General features: G+C 44.7%; 2 protein-coding genes across 2 annotated transcripts in view; one reads left to right on the top strand and one right to left on the bottom strand.

The window, feature by feature from the left end:
* The window catches only part of NUBP2 (NUBP iron-sulfur cluster assembly factor 2, cytosolic), a 190,236-nt gene extending 176,834 nt beyond the window's left edge, over positions 1–13,402 (bottom strand). The window contains exon 1 of the mRNA XM_086941247.1: positions 13,284–13,402. Within this exon, the coding sequence (XP_086797373.1) occupies positions 13,284–13,290 (7 nt within the window). The 5' untranslated portion in view covers positions 13,291–13,402. The remainder of the gene's footprint in view (positions 1–13,283) is intronic.
* A 312-nt stretch (positions 13,403–13,714) lies between these two features.
* Positions 13,715–19,821, top strand: part of SPSB3 (splA/ryanodine receptor domain and SOCS box containing 3) — a 213,713-nt gene continuing 207,606 nt past the window's right edge. The window contains exon 1 of the mRNA XM_086941245.1: positions 13,715–13,800. The gene's annotated coding sequence lies outside the window, so the exon portion shown is untranslated. The remainder of the gene's footprint in view (positions 13,801–19,821) is intronic.

The raw sequence follows: 19,821 nt of genomic DNA, 5'->3' as shown, positions 1-19,821 counted from the left end.
CTCACAATCATCTTGAAAAAAGCTGGAGTGAATTACCACCTTTACACTGATGACACCCAAATATATTTCAAAATCAAGTCTCCCAGCAACATCCGACACTTCAATGTCACTCTAACCGAGATCCAAACCTGGTTCAAAGCTAACCACTTAAAGCTCAACCCAGATAAAATGGAACGAATCCTATTCTCTCCAAATAGCAACCATCGACCAATCCAAGAGTGGCTCAAGAATCTGGTTGCCCTAAACTGCCCCTTCGTCCTATCTGACTCAGTTAAGTCTCTAGGCATCACCCTTGACAAGAACTTATCAACGGAGGCCCACATCAAAAACTGTAGTGCTCTTTTCTCTCTAAAACATCTCATGAAATTGAAACCTTTTCTTCCACATGATGACCTCAAGACAGTAGTCCAATCCCTAGTTCTCTCTAAAATCGACTACGAGAACGCCATCCTAACAGGGACTCCAAAAGCTCACCTAGCCACACTAAGGGCAGTGCTAAACATGGCCGCTCGACTCATATCTGGAGTAAAAAGATTTGAAAACATCACTCCAGCTCTCAACTCCCTCAACTGGCTTCCCATAGAAGGGAGGTGTATTTACAAGCTGGCCTGCATACACACAAAACCCTTCACTCTCCGGCCCCCAACTACCTGAACAGCAAACTGGTAAGAGCGGGTCAATACAGAACACTGAGAAGCTCCAACTCACTCCTTCTTATTCCTCCGAAACTGAAACAGAAAACCACCCAATAGCGATCGTTTTCTGGCAACGCTCCCAGGATGTGGAACGCTCTGCTCTCCCTAGAGTCCTCAGATGTAACCCCTCTTTCTCCTGTTTCAAAAGGGACATAAAACTCCATCTCCTTAACAAATACTTTCCTGACCAACGTCAACTAACCCAGACTTCAATATCGAATTGACTCCTCTCTCTCGACATTCAAGGATAGTTAGTGACCGGACTGAGTTTACCACCTTTTTTTTGTTCTCTCCCCCTCCGATGCACTGTTTACTTATTTTTCATGCTGTCTTTTTTTATCTCTGGTTTTGCTTCCCTACTGCCTGCCTATTATGCAATGCAATTTCCTTCTGTTTTTTTTACAGTGTGTATGTAAGCAGGTCTGATACCTACAGGTCGAGCTAGCGCTATATAAAACTTTTAATATAAAATAAATATTCACTAACACCCTCCCCCCCCCCCCTTTGTAGGAAACCAACCCTAAAACAAGAATCTTGGCCCTCAGGGCTAAACCTTTTCCACGCCAATTCCAGAGAGCGGCTGCCTGAACAAAACACAACCAAACAGTACTCTTTCTACCAACAACCATACAAAACACACACCACGATCCCGAAGTATAGACTTCAGGCAGTGCTTTAAATGGACTGGTACCAGTGGTAGAAGTGGGCGGGACGGAAGGGCGCGGCGTGCCCCTACTTTTTACATTTCTTACAGTCCGTTCCCCTACTTCTTTTTATTAAAAAAGCGTCCCAGGAATGGGCCATATTAAAATGATAGCTGCCTTAATCATTCAGCCGTGTCCCCAGTTTGGTGCATATCGAGGAAGGCCTCCGCAGTGCCCACGACCTCCTCCCCCTTCCCCACTGGACAGGGGTCTGAAAAACAACACTGAAAGGGCCGTAAACGGGAAAACTGATACCTCTGATGGCTCTAATGGTGCAGTGATTAACAGCTCATTTACTGCCGCTACCTGGCTGCCCCCACTGTGTCCAAAACAATAGTCACATCAGGAAGCTTTGGTGGGCTGCCCTGACCTAATATGCCCTTTATTTTCGGGCTCACCCAGACTGAAGGACACCACCTCCTGAAAAAGAAGAAAAGGGATTTAGTGAGGAATCAGCTGGCTGGCTGCAAATTTGCTCTCCACCCAGCCAGAACTGGAAAATAGGAGGAAGGCAGGCCCCCAGCTGACCCAGCCCCACCAGCCTCGCCTGGATATTGTTCTGCGTGCCTGCCCAAAGGCCCCTAGCCCCTCCTTTACAGCTCTGCTCTTTTCTCGGCACTGGGGTCTGCAAGAGGAGCCTGGACTGCCTCTGTACTCCATGCTCCCTCGTAAATAAACATCACACAAGTTGGGAAAATTAAAGAATACCTTGGTGCATTTTTTTTTACAAACGTTTAATGTCTTACTCAGCTTTTTTTCTTATGTTATTTTATTTAATGTGTCTTATGTAATTAGATTTAATGTGTACGGCTGCTCGGTCAGTGTTCAGGGATGTGGTCTTTTAAAAACATAGGAGCAGATTTACAATAACTGCCGTATCCCTGCCTATCAGCAGGGATGCGCCAGTTATGGTGTGCTATGGCTCCGCCACCATGGATGCGTCACATTTACAATGCGGCACACCAAGGGGCAAAAAAGGCACAGATGCGTAAAGGCGGCACATTGCTGGAGTTGCGTTGCAAGTGAGACGCAGCTCCAGCAATGCTCTGGGGATACCTATCTGTACAATGCTGCGTCAATCCTTATGCCTGCTTCAAGAAGGCGCAGGGTTTTGAGCAGCATGGGCTCAAAAGTGACTGAGTGAAATCTTGTAGATTTCACTCAGCCACTTTTGGGAGGCGTTCCTGTGCCGGAACGCCCCTGCGCAGGAATGCCTACTTCTGGCGCAGGGCTTTACAACGTGACGCATCTCCCAGATGGGTCACGTTGTAAATACCCAGCACCATGGCGCATCTTTTGCGCCACCGCGTCACAAAAGTGACGCAACAGCAGCGTAAAAGAGGAGCACGGGGCTTGTAAATCTGCCCCATACTGTTGACCTTTTAAAAAAAAATGCATATAAGAAGCACAAGTTCTGTGACCCCCAACACCGGAGCCCCTTTCAGACCCCATCCAGGGTCTGGCTGTGAAAACAAATAGGTCTGGCAGCAAGGTCAGACTGAGATCCCACCGAACTCAAAAACTACCGCCCCATTTCGCTCCTACCATTCCCGGCCAAAGTCATCGAGAAAGCAGTCAACAACCAGCTCTCCGCCTTCCTCGAAACCAACAACTCCCTCGACTCTTCATAGTCCGGCTTCCGAGTCAAACACAGCACTGAAACCGCCCTCATCGTAGCAACAGACGACATTCGAACACTACTGGACAATGGAGACACAGTCGCCCTCATCCTCCTTGACCTCTCCGCAGCCTTCGACACAGTCTGCCACAGCACCCTTCTACAACGCCTCAACAACATCGGAATACAAGGAAAAGCACTGGATTGGATCCCCTCATTCCTTGCCGGAAGAACCCAGAGAGTCTGCCTCCCACCGTTCAAGTCAGAGGCCACCGAAGTCATCTGTGGCGTACCACAAGGATCTTCACTCAGCCCCACCCTCTTCAACGTATACATGAGCCCCCTCGCGGCCATCGCACGCCAACACAACCTCAACATCATCTCCTACGCTGATGACACTCAACTAATCCTCTCCCTCACCAAAGACCCAAACACCGCCAAAACCAACCTACATAAAGGAATGAAAGAAGTAGCCGAATGGATGAAGCTCAGCCGTCTCAAACTGAACTCAGACAAAAAAGAAGCCCTCATCTTGGGTAATTCTCCCTCCGACAGGGACGACTCTTGGTGGCCAGCTGTCCTAGGAAAAGCACCCATCCCAACTGACCACGCACGGAAACTGGGCGTCATCCTGGACTCCTCACTTTCGATGACCAGACAAGTCAACGCAGTTTCATCATCTTGCTTCAACATCCTCCGCATGCTCAAAAAAACATTTCGCTGGATCCCCACCGAAACCAGAAAGACGGTCACTCACGCACTGGTTACAAGCCGCCTGGATTACGGAAACACCCTATACGCCGGTACCACCGCGAAACTTCAGAAAAAACTCCAACGCATCCAAAACGCATCAGCCAGACTCATACTAGACATACCGCGTAAAGACCACATTTCCGGTCACCTAAAAGACCTCCACTGGCTCCCTATCAATAAGAGGATAACGTTCCGCGTCCTCACCCACGCACACAAAGCACTTTACGAACTTGGACCAGAATGCCTCAACACTCGTCTATCCTTCTACTCCCCATCCCGCCAGCTACGTTCTTCCAACCAAGCACTCGCTGATATTCCTCGCATCAACAAATCCACCATGGGGGAAAGATCCTCCTCCTACCTAGCAGCTAAAACATGGAACTCCCTTCCCATTCACCTCCGCCTCACTCAAACCCACCTATCCTTCAGAAAACAGCTTAAAACTTGGATTTTCGACAAATAATCCCCCACCCTTCCCCAAGCGCCTTGAGACCCTCTGGGTATGTAGTGCGCTATATAAATTCTCTGACTTGACTTGACTTGACTTGCCATACTGGGCATGGGACGAGAGGCTGGAGGGGTGGGATGATGGTTTTGTAACTGAGGACTGGTTTTGCGGCAGTGCTGCAAAATCAGCCCCCAGTAACAAAAAAAGCATTTGCAATGCAATAGGTTCTCGCATTTATGAAATTTTAAGCTATTGGCATTGTAAAGACAATGCCTTTTATTTCTCTATTTTCAAAACGAACACATAGATAAAAGGTTTGTAATTTACAATGCCAGTAGCTCAAAGTCTCACAAATGCTAGACCTATTGCATTACAAAGGCTTGTTTAAAGCCCTCCCAAGAATGTGTGTAGACCACAAACATACCAGGATCCCAAAGCGCAAAGCCGATACTGAAAACAAACAAATAAATGTAATTCTTTTAAAAAGCATTTAAAATGTTAATTTCTTACATGTTTACACAAGATCACACAGTACATTCGTGTTTTATTAGATTACAGAGTTATCACCTCAAGGTGAGAAGATTGAAACAAAACTCTGTTGCAAGAATGTAGCAGCCAGGATGCTTGGCGCTTTCATCTCAAAGATGTGTTATCTTGTGCAATAAAGAATTATGAAGTCGACAAAGTTAATGGACCCTAAGGACTGTGAATTGCCCCAGATCACTATATGTGAAAGTGACGCCAAGACTCAAATGGTTGTTTTGTACTATGAATTTGCAGCTATCTGTGAAAAAAAATAGAACATTTCTTATCGAACTGAATTTGTACAAAGCTGTTCTAATGTGCTCCAAGCTAAATATAAAGTCATGCTTGCACAGCTACACGCAATTTCTCAAAAAGGGTGTAAGTCATTGAAGTTTACGGCAGTATACACTCCTTAATAAGAGTTAATTTTAAAGTTCATAAACAAAAAATCAAACGACCTTGAAACCATTTAATGCCCAAATGTCTTTGTTACAAAGAAATATGCCCTTAAATAAAGTGACTGGAGACCATGTAATGCGCTTTAAAGCCCTCTGATTGTGTGTCTGCCACTGTGAGCAGGGCATAGCCACGTGTAAACAGGACGCAAACTCTTTAATACAAGCATTTGGACTGAAATAGGTCTCGTATTTATGCAAGACCTATTGCATTACAAATGGGAGGCATCACGGACAATGGGAGGGGGCGGGGGAGTGAAAGGCACGGATAACTGGGGATGAGGAAGTGAAAGCCACAGACAACGGGAGGGAGGGTGGGGGAGGGGGAGTGAAAGGCACAGACAACAGGAGGGAGGGTGGAGGAGTGAAAGGCATGGACAACGCAAAACGGACAACGGGAGGGAGGGCAGGGGGGAGTAAAAGCCATGGACAATGCACAGACAACGGGAGAGAGGGAGGAGTGAAAGATACCGACAATGGGGGAGACGGGGAGTGAAAAGCACGGACAACGGGACGGAGGGCGTCACGGGGCAGGGTAAAGAATGCTGCAAAGCACGTCCTACTTGGAGTAGGAGAACCTCATTAATGAAAATAGTGCTCCCAGTCTAACATAACACCTACCATGTAACACAGGTTTCAGGTTTCAAGTCTTTATTTCGATTTTAGACAAATCATAAAAGACACATTAAAATACAAAGTAATCGAACAAATCAAATTTTAAACAAAAACTGTTTAGAAATGAGGAGAAGAACAACCATCAATAAACAGATACAAAGCACATTTGAAACAGACCAAAGAAAGAGAATGTGTAAAAAAGTATTAAATATCAATTAATAGAAAACCTGAATAAATTTAAGAAAAAATTTAAGAAAAAATGAATTATGTTAAAAAAGCATTTCAATTCATATTCATCATCAGTGAGCCCTTTCTTGCCGAATGTGCAAAGGATGCAGATGGAAAATACTAAAAACAAGTGATTTAAACTGGAACATATTCTATCAAGTAACAAGACAGTATGGGTGGCCCAGAGAGCTACAACATTTGTTTTAGCCTTAAGAGCCAGGCCCAGCCCAAATATTTTGCCAGACTTACAACAATAAGTTCAGAGGTGTTGGTCTTAAGCACCCGAATGGCTTCCGCAGATGTTTTAAATGGTAATTTTTGAAACAGAGGTTTTAGCCATTTCTTTCGGGATGCAGCATATCTAGGACAAGCAAACAGAAAATGTCCCTCGGATTCATTATGACCTGGGCAACATTTAAAGTTGGATGATGACCCTGTGGACCATTTGTTTGAGAAAGAGTTCAGAGGCAAAGAACCCACTCTAAACTGATGGTACAGTTTTTTATCTAGTGGTCTCGTTATTATATCCCAATAGGGCTCTCGCAATAGGTCAAGTTTGAATGTTAAAAACCGGCCCGTAAGACTATTATTGTTAGAGAGTGAAACTCTTTTTAGACGGATCGAGGCCCAGTACAGGGATTTAAACTCATGTTTGGAGGGGAAAACATTGGATTGAGGGGATGACCAAAGATGTTCTAAGCCCATATCAGTAAGGATGGTTTTTACAGCAGAGAACCATGGAATTTTCCCAGATCCAGTGATAGACCTGACTTCAGCCAATTCTTTTGCAAAAAGAAATAGATCTGGAGACGTCCATATACGTCTCCACAGGGCCACCAACCTAAAGCTAGCCATCTCGTTGATCGGAGGGGACCCTAGGTCCAGGCAGAGGGGAATCGAGGGGGTCGACTGTGGAAGACCTACTAAGTTACGGAAAAACTTACATTGGGTTTTAAATAAGTTGAGCAGGTCCATATAGCCCCAAAGATCAGCGCCATAAAGAATGGCGGTAGAGATTTTAGCATCATAGATCTTGAGGGCCGGTAGAACCCGCTTTGTGGTCGATTCCTTTTGCTCTTTAACGAGGCAGCCGGTCAGCCATTCAAATTTGAGATGTTGGATGTTAATTTGGTCTTTCCATCTCAAACGGCTGTCAAGGGTGACCCCCAAGTAGGTCATGGTATCAACTTGCTCGAGGTTAACTCCGTTCAACCTCACAGAGCTCCGAACTGGGTGATTTTTAGTAAAAACCATAAACTTCGTTTTCCCCACATTTACCACCAGGTTGTTAATAGCACAGTACTCCTCAAAGCGGTCCAAAGCCCGCTGGAGTCCGCTACGTGTTCTTGAGAGGAGTAAAGTGTCGTCGGCGAAGATGAGAAGGGGGAATCTCATCCCAGCCAACATTGGGGCATCAGTGGGGGTATCCATGAAGAATTTAACAACTTGGTCAATGAAAAGGAGGAAGAGTGTTGGGGCCAGAACACACCCCTGACGGACACCTCGAGTTACGGGAAATGTTTCCGTCACTTGTCCCTGGCCGCCCCACCTTACCCTCACATAGTTATCCTCATGGAATCTAATAATGAGGTCTAGTAGTTCTAATGGACATCCCAAATTTTCCAGAGCTACAGCATGGAAAATGGGACCCCCTCTAAGAGATAAGTTGCGACCAAGGAACAGAGGGGAAAAAGGAGATTTATTCTAGAAGAATGTTCCTTCTGTGGTCATAAGTGTCAAATAAACAATATACATCCAATAATTAAGAATGGTGACAGAATTAAATAACAGTGTTTACTTTATCATAGTTTTTATTTTCATTTAATGTAGTTTTTCATTTCACTTTTTTTTAAATATAAAAAGACATGATTCATCATAGATACATTTAACAAACTTATATTTTTTGAACACACATAATTATAACGCATCAGTAATAGAAAAATTTATACAAGATTATAGTGCACAATTAATTTTAAGACAGCCACCTGATATAAGAAACTCAACTCAATTCACTAACATACACACATGCATACCACATCCACACTACCAAAAGGGGAAAAAAGGGAGAAACTAGGTGTTGATTGACAAGTACACAGGTTGTCAAATTCTAGGGTCTCAGAAGAATTCGGGACCCCCGCACATGATAGGTCGACGCGCGTTTCGGTGGGTGAACCACCTTCCTCAGGACGATCGCCGAGGAAGATGAAAACAGACTCCGTGATTTCTTACGTTCGGATGGATGCAGTATAAAGAAAGGAGTCACTTATTCGACCAAAGAAAGGAACACCCACAATTCCCGGCTGATGCACGGCACCATAACTCGGACTAAAGAGAGGAATGCTTTTATGTGCCAATAACAAGATACCGCAGTTATTGAGACCACTTTTTATCGATCCGTATTGGAACACTGAGGGCATCATCAGTCATTAAAAGTTTTAATTGACTCCCTAGAGAACCATCTCTGAACAGGTTGAAGTAATTGCGCCTTGTCTCGCAACGAAAACCGTTTTAATTGACTCCCTGGAGAACCCTCTCTGTACAGGTTGAAGGAATTGCGCCCTGTCTCGCAACGAAAACTGGTCCCCTGATATTTCTTGATCCACAAGAGAAAAAAGGTCCTGAGGAAGGTGGTTCACCCACCGAAACGCGCGTCGACCTATCATGTGCGGGGGTCCCGAATTCTTCTGAGACCCTAGAATTTGACAACCTGTGTACTTGTCAATCAACACCTAGTTTCTCCCTTTTTTCCCCTTTTGGTAGTGTGGATGTGGTATGCATGTGTGTATGTTAGTGAATTGAGTTGAGTTTCTTATATCAGGTGGCTGTCTTAAAATTAATTGTGCACTATAATCTTGTATAAATTTTTCTATTACTGATGCGTTATAATTATGTGTGTTCAAAAAATATAAGTTTGTTAAATGTATCTATGATGAATCATGTCTTTTTATATTTAAAAAAAAGTGAAATGAAAAACGACATTAAATGAAAATAAAAACTATGATAAAGTAAACACTGTTATTTAATTCTGTCACCATTCTTAATTATTGGATGTATATTGTTTATTTGACACTTATGACCACAGAAGGAACATTCTTCTAGAATACATCCCAAATTTTCCAGCACACCCCACAATTTGTCCCTTGGTACCAGGTCGAAGAACACTTAAAGTAAAGGGGCCAGTCACCATGGGAGATGACAAATGGAGAGGAGGCGGTACTAAGGAGGGACTAACAAGCCTATTGACAAATCTGAAGCCAGCATTTAGGACGGACAATGACATAAGCCAATGGCAAATATGGGCGGATAGTGGGTGGAGCTTCTACTCCGTACTCTAGAGCTTCTACTCTGTACTCCTCTACAATAAGCCCTGCAAAGCAGCGCATTCGCACTGACTCTAGGCTCGACTTAACCAGCAAAACTGTGCAGCAAAATGACTATCTCTTAAAAAAACATAACTCACTGCAGAGTTTCTTGTAAACCTAGTAGTTTTTCTGCAACTATAAAAGTGTTAAGACTGATATCTCTGATTGTTTATCTTCCTGCTGGAGATAGATTGGAGATTTATTTGTTGGCAGTTTTGTGTTTTGACTCATCTAATGTAACGCACAGGGGTAATATGCCTGCTGCAAAGAAGGTGCACTATACAGATGCCAGAAATATATTTAATGTTCCAAGTTTCTAAGTAAATAATCGGAAACCTGGATTGTAGTTTGTGGCTGTCATTCATTCATTGATGATTAAACCCATATTTATAGGGACCTCTAAAAAATATTTTTGTCAAATAAACAATGGATTTAGAAACATATTATTTAATGCATAAAGATAAATTAACCATTGCTGATACTTCTCAGTTTTTGCTTAAAAAATGTCAAGCACCGACCAGAATCAGCATCAATAGCTAAACTGCAGGCTAGTTTTGTCAACGGTTGGTCCCTTTGTATATGAGAGATGACTGGTAGAAATTGGGATAGTATTATGGCTTCTCTGCCAAAACGATGTTTGCATAGTAAAGCATAGGCAGGAAATGTACAGAAAGGTCAAAAAGGCAAGTGGTCCTGTGTGAGGGTCCTTAGGAATAACATTAATGTGCTTACCTCAGAGGACTACCCAGAGGCATTCTTGTGCTGAAAGCTTTGTACTAAACTGCTCAGGTGTATCATTCACACAGGAACCCAATTCAAAGGATATTCAGGAAGAATCTGTGTCTTACACTAACAGTGATCCGTGACGTTTATATCAAATAAGCATACATATCTACAATAGTGCATTGAAAAAGGCTTTACAGTAACTGGGCCTGACTGGCCGTACCAGCCATCAGACCTTTCCCAGGGTGTCCGGAAGGATAGGGGGTCGATTTAGTTAATGGGGGTCGGTTTTGTAGTAGTGCTGGAGTTTTTTAAATTACTGTAAAGTTCCTTGTATATTCAGCAGGCTCCGGGCAACAATAAAAGTGTCAAGATAACTCTGGTGATCAATGTACTTGAAGAGAGAGATGGGAGGGAGTTTTGTCTAATAGCTGTTTTGACGCATCTAAGGTAGTGCAGAGGGTTAACACGCTTGATGCAAAGAACATGTACCATGCATATAAAAAGAACAATAATTTATGTGGATAGCTCAGTGGGTTACTGCTTTTTGTTCACTTCCTGAATGAAAATATAATTTTGCCTTTTACTGTCAAGATCTCTCTGAAGTTTTTTGTGAGTAGAAGAGTTAGCCAAGCCGGACAGTTCAAAAGGTATCTTTTGCAGGACACTTGAATACATAATGCATATTTTTGAGCAGCTAGCTGGCTGACATGAATTTGGAGGACTCCTGGTGGGTTTCCGTGAGTCAGATCAGATTCTCCAGAAGAGTCCTTTCTCTTCTGAGCCCTGCTTAACCACGTCATTGCTGTCCAGGAATCCAACAAAGGCACACCTGTGTACAGGAGGAGTCTTGTATTCATGTCCTCAACGTTTGAGAGAAAAATTACTCATTGATTTCTGAACAAGGATTGTAAAAGCGTTAAGGTAACATGTCGTTCCTGCTTATATTTTGCATGCTTTACATAATCTTGCATTCCCTATGAGTGTTTGCTTTTTCCAGGATGCTATTTTTCTTCAGGCAATGCATAATTTGAATTGAGTCACATCCAGGTGTTTATAATGGGGCAGAATTGGGTTGCAGCTGAAGACAGTGTAAGTTTCTCTCAGTGGGGCAGAAGGGTGTTCGGGGGGGGGGGGGGGGTAGGATGTGGCACTATGGCCAGTGCTACCAAATTTGGAACTGGGGAACCTGGTTCGGCCTTCATGACTAGTCCACAAGACCACTCTCCTGAGGGAGCACATTTCCCTCCTAGACCTTAGACGTCCCAGCTAGACCTTAGAAACCCTGGTATCTTAGCACCTTGAAGGCCTGTCCACCACAATCCATACTGAACTTCACCTCCAGTCTTGCAGGCAGGCCTAAAAAGCAGCACACCCTAGAGCAGCAGTGACGGTGTCACTGAGGTCACATGACCCTTGAGGTCAGTCCCCCTCACTCATTGGTGCCTCCATTGGCTTTGTTCTAGCAGTACGGATGCAACTCACCAGGGATTGACATTGCAGGATTTGCATGCACACCAGACTAAGTGGCATGCTTACAAGGGCCTTGCGCCATCCTTGCTCCATGCAACATGGTACATGCACAACGCAAAGCTCCAAGTCATATTTTAAAAGCCACGCAAAGCCACTTTGCATGTCTTGAACTCTACCAATGTTTGAGTCTCATAATTTCAGAATTGATGCTTTTGTAATTCTCATTGCTAACTAACTCGCGTAGCAATTACACAAACTACTAATAAATTATTTATATCTCATTCATCTGATACTGCTAAAAGCATCTGCAAAAACACCAGGTTTGGGTTGTCTATGTCTAGATACAATAACAGGAAACTAAGAGGCATCTAATTCTGGCTTCATGACATGTTGCGTGAAGCTTGTAAAAAATGTAGGAATACAATTTTGCATTGACCTAGGGGCACAGAATGATGTAATCAACAGTGCTCCCCAACACGTGGGGCCTCCTGTCGTGGAATCTAAAGCCAAATTTTATTTTCAGAAGTGGTTAGAAAAAGGGAGGAGAAGTGCTGATGAAAGAAACTGCATGGCTTGGACACACATGGCTTATGATCCCACTTATATGCGTATTTGTGACATTCTATGATTGAAAACGTATCCCGCATTGTAAATGTATTTTAATGTCAATAACTCATATTAAACCTCAAATAAACATGTACCTATTGGTTGCATTAAATAATCTTTATAAGCTGTAACTGGTTAGTGAAATGCCAAACATACTAAAAATTAGGATGTTTTGCTCTTTCTAGCCACACCTTTGACTCCGCCCACTCAGATTAATCCCGTCCCCTGATGCTCCGCCCACAGTTCCCCTACTTTCTTTTCTCCACTTCGACCACTGGCCGGTACTCACCAGTACGGAGTACCGGCACTTCTCATTTTTACGGCTCTGAGTACTGGCACTTCTCTGCTGCCAAGGAAAGTACCGGTACTCATCAAAGGTAGGCTCATTGTTGCTTTGGCTCACATGCACACAAACTAAGCTGTCTGACAGCCAAAGCTGAGCCACCTCCTAACAATTCAGCAGGGCTCATCTGCATAATGTCTGTTGTTCACCACCACGCTGTGTTTGACAGAGCAGGGTCCATTCAGACCCTGTGCTATCAATCACATTCACACTATGATGTGCATTTGTGCACACACTCGAATCCAGGCATCCCGCTGACTGCAGCAATTAAGAAAGCCACCTGAGATAAGGGGTGTAAAATGGCCTTTATCCCAACTGAGTCTTTTGTGTGAGTGTCTGTCTGCTTCTGTCTGGGTGTTTGCCTGCTTGTGTGCGTGTGTGAGAGAAAAGCGAGTGAAAGAGGAATTGAATCCAGACACTAGGGGGGTATTTTAAAGTGCATTCTTGGAATGCTGTGTGTGAGCATTGCTGCTTGTTTATGTGAGTGCGCAATCAAGAATATACAAGTATTCGGTCACATAGTAAAAGTGTCTTATATGTCTTGTCCTAAGCACTTACTTTTTCCCATTTAAAGCACTGGCTTCAGGGTAAAAGTTTCCATTTCCAGCACTGCATGTATGACTTCTTCTCAAAACTATGCAACATACGAATAATAAAAACTCTACTTTCAAATATGACACTAAAGCCTTAATTCCGTACAAACCACTTTTAAACCATCACGCAGTCCACACTCACCCTCCATGTTCTAGAGTCTTCCGGTTTATTCCGAGATGTGTCGATCGGCTATCCAATCAGCGGATTTGGACGCACTTTCAGGAACGCCCACACCCTACTGGTATCAGTGAATTGACCAATTACAAGCCCTAACGCCAAGTTGGGGGGTGTTTTAGTCTAGTGTAGGTCAACGCATGCGCGTTAGACCTTAACCGCATGCGTAAAGATCTAGCGTGAGCGGTGTACTCATACAGTTTTGATGGGGCTGGTCAGAGGGCGTGGCGTATGTAGAATAGGCGACAAACGGGCTGAAAGAGGTGGGCGCTTGGAAGGTAAATTGAACCACAGGGGTAAGAACGGAGGTGGAGCTTCAGTTTTGTGGGCGGTACCAGAAGAAGGGCATGACTGGGAGTGACACAGAGGAGGTGAGGTGGGGGGCAAGGGCGTTTTATGGGAGGGACGCTGACTGCCGTCGGGAACGAGGTGTAGAGACGCACATCGGCTGAGAGGTGCAGAGAGGCGGGGGAACACTGGCTGGGTGAGCAGGGCAGTGGGAGGGAATAAAAGACTCTGGGTTAGCGCTTGAGGTAGGACAGTCGAGGAAGAGTTGATGCGGTGCGCCCGATTTCGTACTGCCACACGTCGAGGAACTCGATGAGTCCGATGTGGCTGTTTCGATGCATCAGATTTGACCGCGTCGAACCCGTCACGTCGGCAAAACCTAGAACCGTCTTGAACGTGGTAGCCATTTTGGATTGGGCTAAGGAAAGTTCATTTTTTTTTAATGTAACGCTGGAGTGCTAACCATGGAACGGAATGGGCGGTATAGCGAGCGCCATGCTATAAACAAGCACTATTTAACATCGTTAGCTCAGCTTGAAAATAAGTGGTTGTTGTAATCTGTTTTACTCTTGTTTGACATCAAGGGACATGTGTTATAACTTAAGCTGGGATGGTAAATGCTTTGTTGGTTCAAAGGGAGATGTGTTGTAACCTACGCATGTTTAATAAAGTGGTACGATCCATCCCCCCCTTCCCTGCCCCAGCCACTTGGTATCTTCCCCCGAGTCATCCTTGGAATGTGACATTTTCCTGTCAGTGCGGAGAGCAGGGTGACAACAATAAAGAAGAGTTAACTTACCATCGGTTCACGAGTCTTCTTTACAACAGTGGTATTTACTTGATAGTACCCGACTTGGACCCCAAACTTATTTTCTTTCCGTGTAGACTATACTTGAACATTTAAAGCCTTTTATTCTTTAAATCACCGTATTTGTGTTCATCGCGTACATTAGTGCGACATTAGACATGTTAGAAACTGACTATTCAGACAGTCCCCTTGCGGCTCCTTACTCTTCACTTAATGTGATCGTGATGGTATGGAGTTTTAGTATAGCACAAACCCACCGCCCTTGACGTCCACTAAGTTGCAGGTGTGAATTTCTAGGCGATGGTTTAATCCACGGGGATGGTGCTACTTTGGGGAAATGTTTTGTGATCCTCGGCCCGCAGCTCCTTCTGCCCTTAAACATGTTTGGCTTCTGATACACAAAAGCTTATATTTTGTGTGATGTTTGTTTTGCATTTGTTGCTGAAGTTATGTTGACCAACGTGTTTCCTTACTTTCCTTCTTTGTGAGCCATCGGTCCTGAATTCAAACTTTGGATGTGAGGTATCACTAGTGCCTGATTAAAAAAAAAAAATACAAGTCCAATACTCACTATCTCAGGGTATCTTTGTTTTCTCGGAAGTGCCACTTCTCTCCCATTGAAAGTACGCTTTTCCCCTGAGAAGTGCTGAACTTCCCGTTTTAAGTTTAGAGGTGCAGTTGCTCTATGCCCGACAGTACCAACCATTTTATAGCACGGGTTAGCAACATGGAGCTTCTAAACTTTACGTCTGACCCCCTACCAATGTGTGGGCGTGTGGAGATCTTGCTTCTTTGTCATTGTGTGGTGAGCGTGTGGCAGTGTCTTATTGATCCATGATGATACCCTTGCACGCAGTATTTTATTTTCTAATGCTGTGGTGACTGGCTGTGCTCTGTATTAATGTAACGTAAGAACAAGTAGAGACTTCCAGTGAGCCACTTGCGGATTTTGAGCACATAGGGACTCTTGCCGTTAGGGGTAATCACCGGGGGACTGCGAGGTCCAGCAGGCATCACTTCTTACAGCTGGTGCCTCTTCCCCCTGTGGACACGCCCCCCGCCAGGTGCATACTACTTTAACCTTTCGCGCCACCTGCTCCGCGGGTGCCGCTCACTTGGCTTTGCTAAACGGACTGCTACTTACCTGACTCGGAGGAGATCGGACTTCCCTGAAGGGTCTTAACCCCAGAGTCTGCCGGGCCTTGCGGTCCCCGCTCCACGGCTCTGCTTTCTGTTCGAGGGACTCTTGCCGTAAGGGGGAATCACCGGGGGACTGCAAGGTCCAGCAGGCCTCACTTCTTACGGCTGGTGCCTCTTCCCCCGGAGGACACGCCCCCTGCTAGGAAGGACTTAAGTGACCTCATTGCCCAGCGACGCGGGTGGGCGCCGGGCAAAGCCCGGCCAAAGGGCAGGCTGTCCGGGGCCGGCCAGGCCCTGTCCCTTTCATTTTCTTCATCTTGACTGTATTCTATTCAATACTGAACACTATGGTTCTCCGCTCAGGGAAGGGGAGGAAGGTAACCTGCAGTACTGCGGGTGGGGTAGTAACGGGGACTATGGATATTTCTTAACCGGGCTACGGTTATATTGGAAAAGGAAATAGCCCTGACAGAAAAAAGACTGTCCCTAGATTTAGTGTCAGGGAAGCGCTCATCCTTGGGTCACATTGGGGTAGCTGCTTCACCTGACCCAGGACCATCTAATTTAACTGCTGCCCAACGCTCCATGTCAGACTTCCAGTTACAAGAGTTAGACGCTGTAGATGCTTCTTTAAATTCCACCAGAATTAGCACATTTCCTGGTGGATCTCATGAGTCTCCATCCTTGCAGGGTATTTCTATAAATTCTCAACTATCCCCTACTCCATCTTTATTACTTAGCTCTCCGGAATAACACCAAGACCGGTACCGAGAGGGAAGTCCAAGCTTAGTCCTAAGACGAAAAATAAAAATAACAATAATAATAGCAATAGAAAGAGGGGATTGTGCCCAGAAGGGGAGCTTGGCTAAAATACCTAAATTAACCCATCTAACAGGGAGCCCCCGGCCACTTAGCGCATCGATTGGCGATACCATCCCAGATCCTGAACTTAGTACAAATAGTGAGCTCTTGGGAAAAATAGAAGTTATGATGAAATCACTTATACTGCCCCTTGTTGAATGGACAAGAATGATTATTAGTAAATTAGATCAGTTAGAAAAACTAGTCAAAGGCAACGGTAGCACATTGGACAAGTTAGCTACCGCAAGGGAGCCCGCTAAGACACTTAAGACACCCGCGATTGTTAATCAGCTATGGGGCTGCCCAGTTAACTACTAATAAATCTGTAAGTAAAAACGTAGTTACCTCAAATTTTGCCCTCCCGCCATGTCAGGGTGGTATTAAACCTGCTCCTACCAATAAGCCCGTAAGCAAACCTCCTAGCGGCCCGTCTGTGGCAGGCCAGGAAACATCTAAGGAACCTGATTCTCTGTCTAGAGAGAATGGAGAAGCCGGTTTCAGTAAGAGTGGGAGACTTCTAACACCGGACCTCCCACCTGAAGCCAGTCCTTTAGTGGTTATTTTAGCTGGCGTGCCGACTTTGAGGGAGCACGTGCAAGAATCTTTTGCTTCACTTAAAAATAAGGTTATCAACTGGCTTAGTTTAAATAGACCGGCCCCCTCATCTTATCGGTGAGATTGTAATGGTAAGGAGAACACCCTGGATTGATAGAACGGCCAGAAGAATAAAAGGTGGCTGTATACTGGTCACCTTTAGAGACCCAAGAACTGTCTCCCATATATGTGCCTGGCCTAATCAAGGGCTAGATGAAACCATCCAGACCCTCCCACTAACCTTTTTTTTATCCTCCCTCTAATGCAGGGGTAGCCACGGGAGGTTTCAATGAGTGGATACGCGTAGAAAGGAGGGGATTGAATAGAGGGAACTGGAATAGACCGGACCCCCTCTTTATTCCAGATATGTTCCTTAGCTATAACCGCTTCAACTGTTTAGAGGCGGTAGATTGACGGTACCCAATAGAAGAGATAAGGTCCCATCGGGACCTGGAAGGAGAGGGTAGGGACCTCTTGGAATTGGCAGAGCTTTTAAGCCAAGCTTGACCTAATCCCGTGGATGATGATGGCCCTAAAGATAGTATGGACCCAGGTGTGCAAGAGGAGGAAGATTATGGGGGGTTATGCCTGCAACATTATCCCTCTATGTTAAAAAGTGGTGACCAGGGGGCCATAGATGTGATATCTAGGGAGCAGAATATAATTCCCAAACTAAAGCGATTAGACGGCCAGAGCGGCTATACATTAGGATGTTGGAATATCGCAGGTTGGAATAGTAAAATAGAGTCCCTGGGATGGCGAGATTTCATGGACAGATTCGATATCCTCTGCCTCCAAGAGACATGGAGTGTCGAAGATGTAAGTTACGAGGGATTTGTTTCATTCAATCTGCCAGCACAGGGATCAACTATGGGCAGAGCTAAAGGAGGCCTCTTGATCTTGCTCTCAATCGACTTCCCGGTGAAGTTTATTTTGTACAAAAAGGTTGGATATCATTCCCAATTGTTATGGCTGCAACACACTAATGGCTGTGATGTTCTGCTGATTAATTATTATAGTAGCTTGCCAGACCCCCTACGTTCAATTGCAGTAAATTAATTGGAGAAGGCTTTGGACAAAATTTGTTATGTTAACCATGCTAACCTTGTATGTATTTGTGGGGGGGACTTTAACCTTCAAATGTGCCCGCTATCGTTAACTAAGGCATGTGGGTTCAATGACGATAGAGGTGATGGGTGTGTACATTTTATTCATAATATATACGGAGAGTCATTAAACTCAGTTCTAGCAAAATATGACTTAGTTGCCCTGCAAACTGCAAAGGATGGCGAGGGCAACATTGTTCCCACTTTCACGGGTAGGAATGCTGCTACGGTTATCGACCATTTGTTGATCTCAGACAACATCAGTGGGTTTTGTAATGTTCCGGTCATACTGGATCTTGCGATCAGCGATCAGCGACCACAACTGTATTACATTAGATTTAACTATCTGGGGTAACAAACTATCGTCACTGATATTGTCCCATGCCGACCAAATGGTTCTAGGATTAAATGGAGGGGAGACAATGCCGAAAATCTGCTGGTAAAAATTGTGGTGGCTTGTCTGCCTAATCTGTATTGTTGCTTGGATGAGAACGCAGTCTCAGAGCATTTTGAAAGGTTTTAGTGAGATTACCACTATAATTGGAAATGTTATGATTGCCCCCAGGCACAGTAGTAAGAAACCGAGGTCTGGTTGGTTTGATACTGCATGTTCTGTGGCTTTACGGAAGTTGAAGAATGCTCTAGCGAGAAGGCCTAGGGATAGGTTGTTTATCAAGAACCTTAGGCCTACTTATAAAGGACAGTTAAAGCGCAGGAAACATGAATTACAGGAGGAAGCATGGGACAAGCTGACCAAGGCTGCTGAACTTTGGCAGTAAACTCTTCTGGGACACTGTCAATAGCCCCTTCCTTAAGTGTGATAATATCCCCGCCCTCACTGCCCAGGTCAGTGAGGAATGCTGGGTATCGCACTTTACGAGCATATTCGATCCTGAGGAGGAGGGTGTCTTGGCGCCGCAGGCGTCCAATTATTGGCCAATTGTTCCATTGAACATCACTGTTCCTGAGGTAGAGCATGCCATCAAACTTAGCAAGGGAGGGAAAGCACCGGGCCCTGACGGGGTACCCATCGACCTGTATAAGGCCGACATAAAATTATGGGGCGCCGTCCTGACTAAGGTTTTTAACGTGGCGATTATGGAGAGCACCCCATCTACTTGGGGTGAATCAATAATTATACCAATATATAAAGAGGGAGATAGGTCGGTAGTTCTTCGCCTCCGACCTATCTCCCTTTTAGACTCATCACTTAAAACTATGAGTCAAGTAATGTTGGTTAGGCTGGAGGAATGGGTTGAAGGTTGTGGCATCCTTGCGCAATCCCAAATTTGGGTTCCGCTAAGGTTTAGGAACAATAGAACAGTGCATAAATCTAGATCTTCTAATAGGGAAGTATACTCGTGCAAATCAGGGATCACTTTTTCTCTGCTTTGCGGATCTTAGCAGCGCGTTTGATCTTGTCGACCATGCGCTGCTGTGGTCAACCCTATTGGAACAAGGCGCTCCAGTTGGGATTATTTATTTCCTGGCAAGATTATATATAAAGTTATCTGCCCGTATAAGATGTGGACAAGAGGGATAATGTACGGATAGCATTAAGGTAAACCTGGGTATTAGACAAGGGTGCGTTCTCGATCCTCTCCTTTTCTCTCTCTTTATTAATGCTATTGATACTGAACTTAAGGAGGTTAACTCTGATGCCTCACTAGTAGATGGCCTGGCTACCCCCGTCTTGCTTTACGCCGAT

The sequence above is a fragment of the Lissotriton vulgaris genome, chromosome 10, assembly GCF_964263255.1.
Source record: "Lissotriton vulgaris chromosome 10, aLisVul1.2, whole genome shotgun sequence".
Classification (NCBI taxonomy): domain Eukaryota; kingdom Metazoa; phylum Chordata; class Amphibia; order Caudata; family Salamandridae; genus Lissotriton; species Lissotriton vulgaris.
The sequence above is the reverse complement of the archived record's forward strand: the minus strand, read 5'-3'. Positions and strand labels throughout refer to the sequence as shown.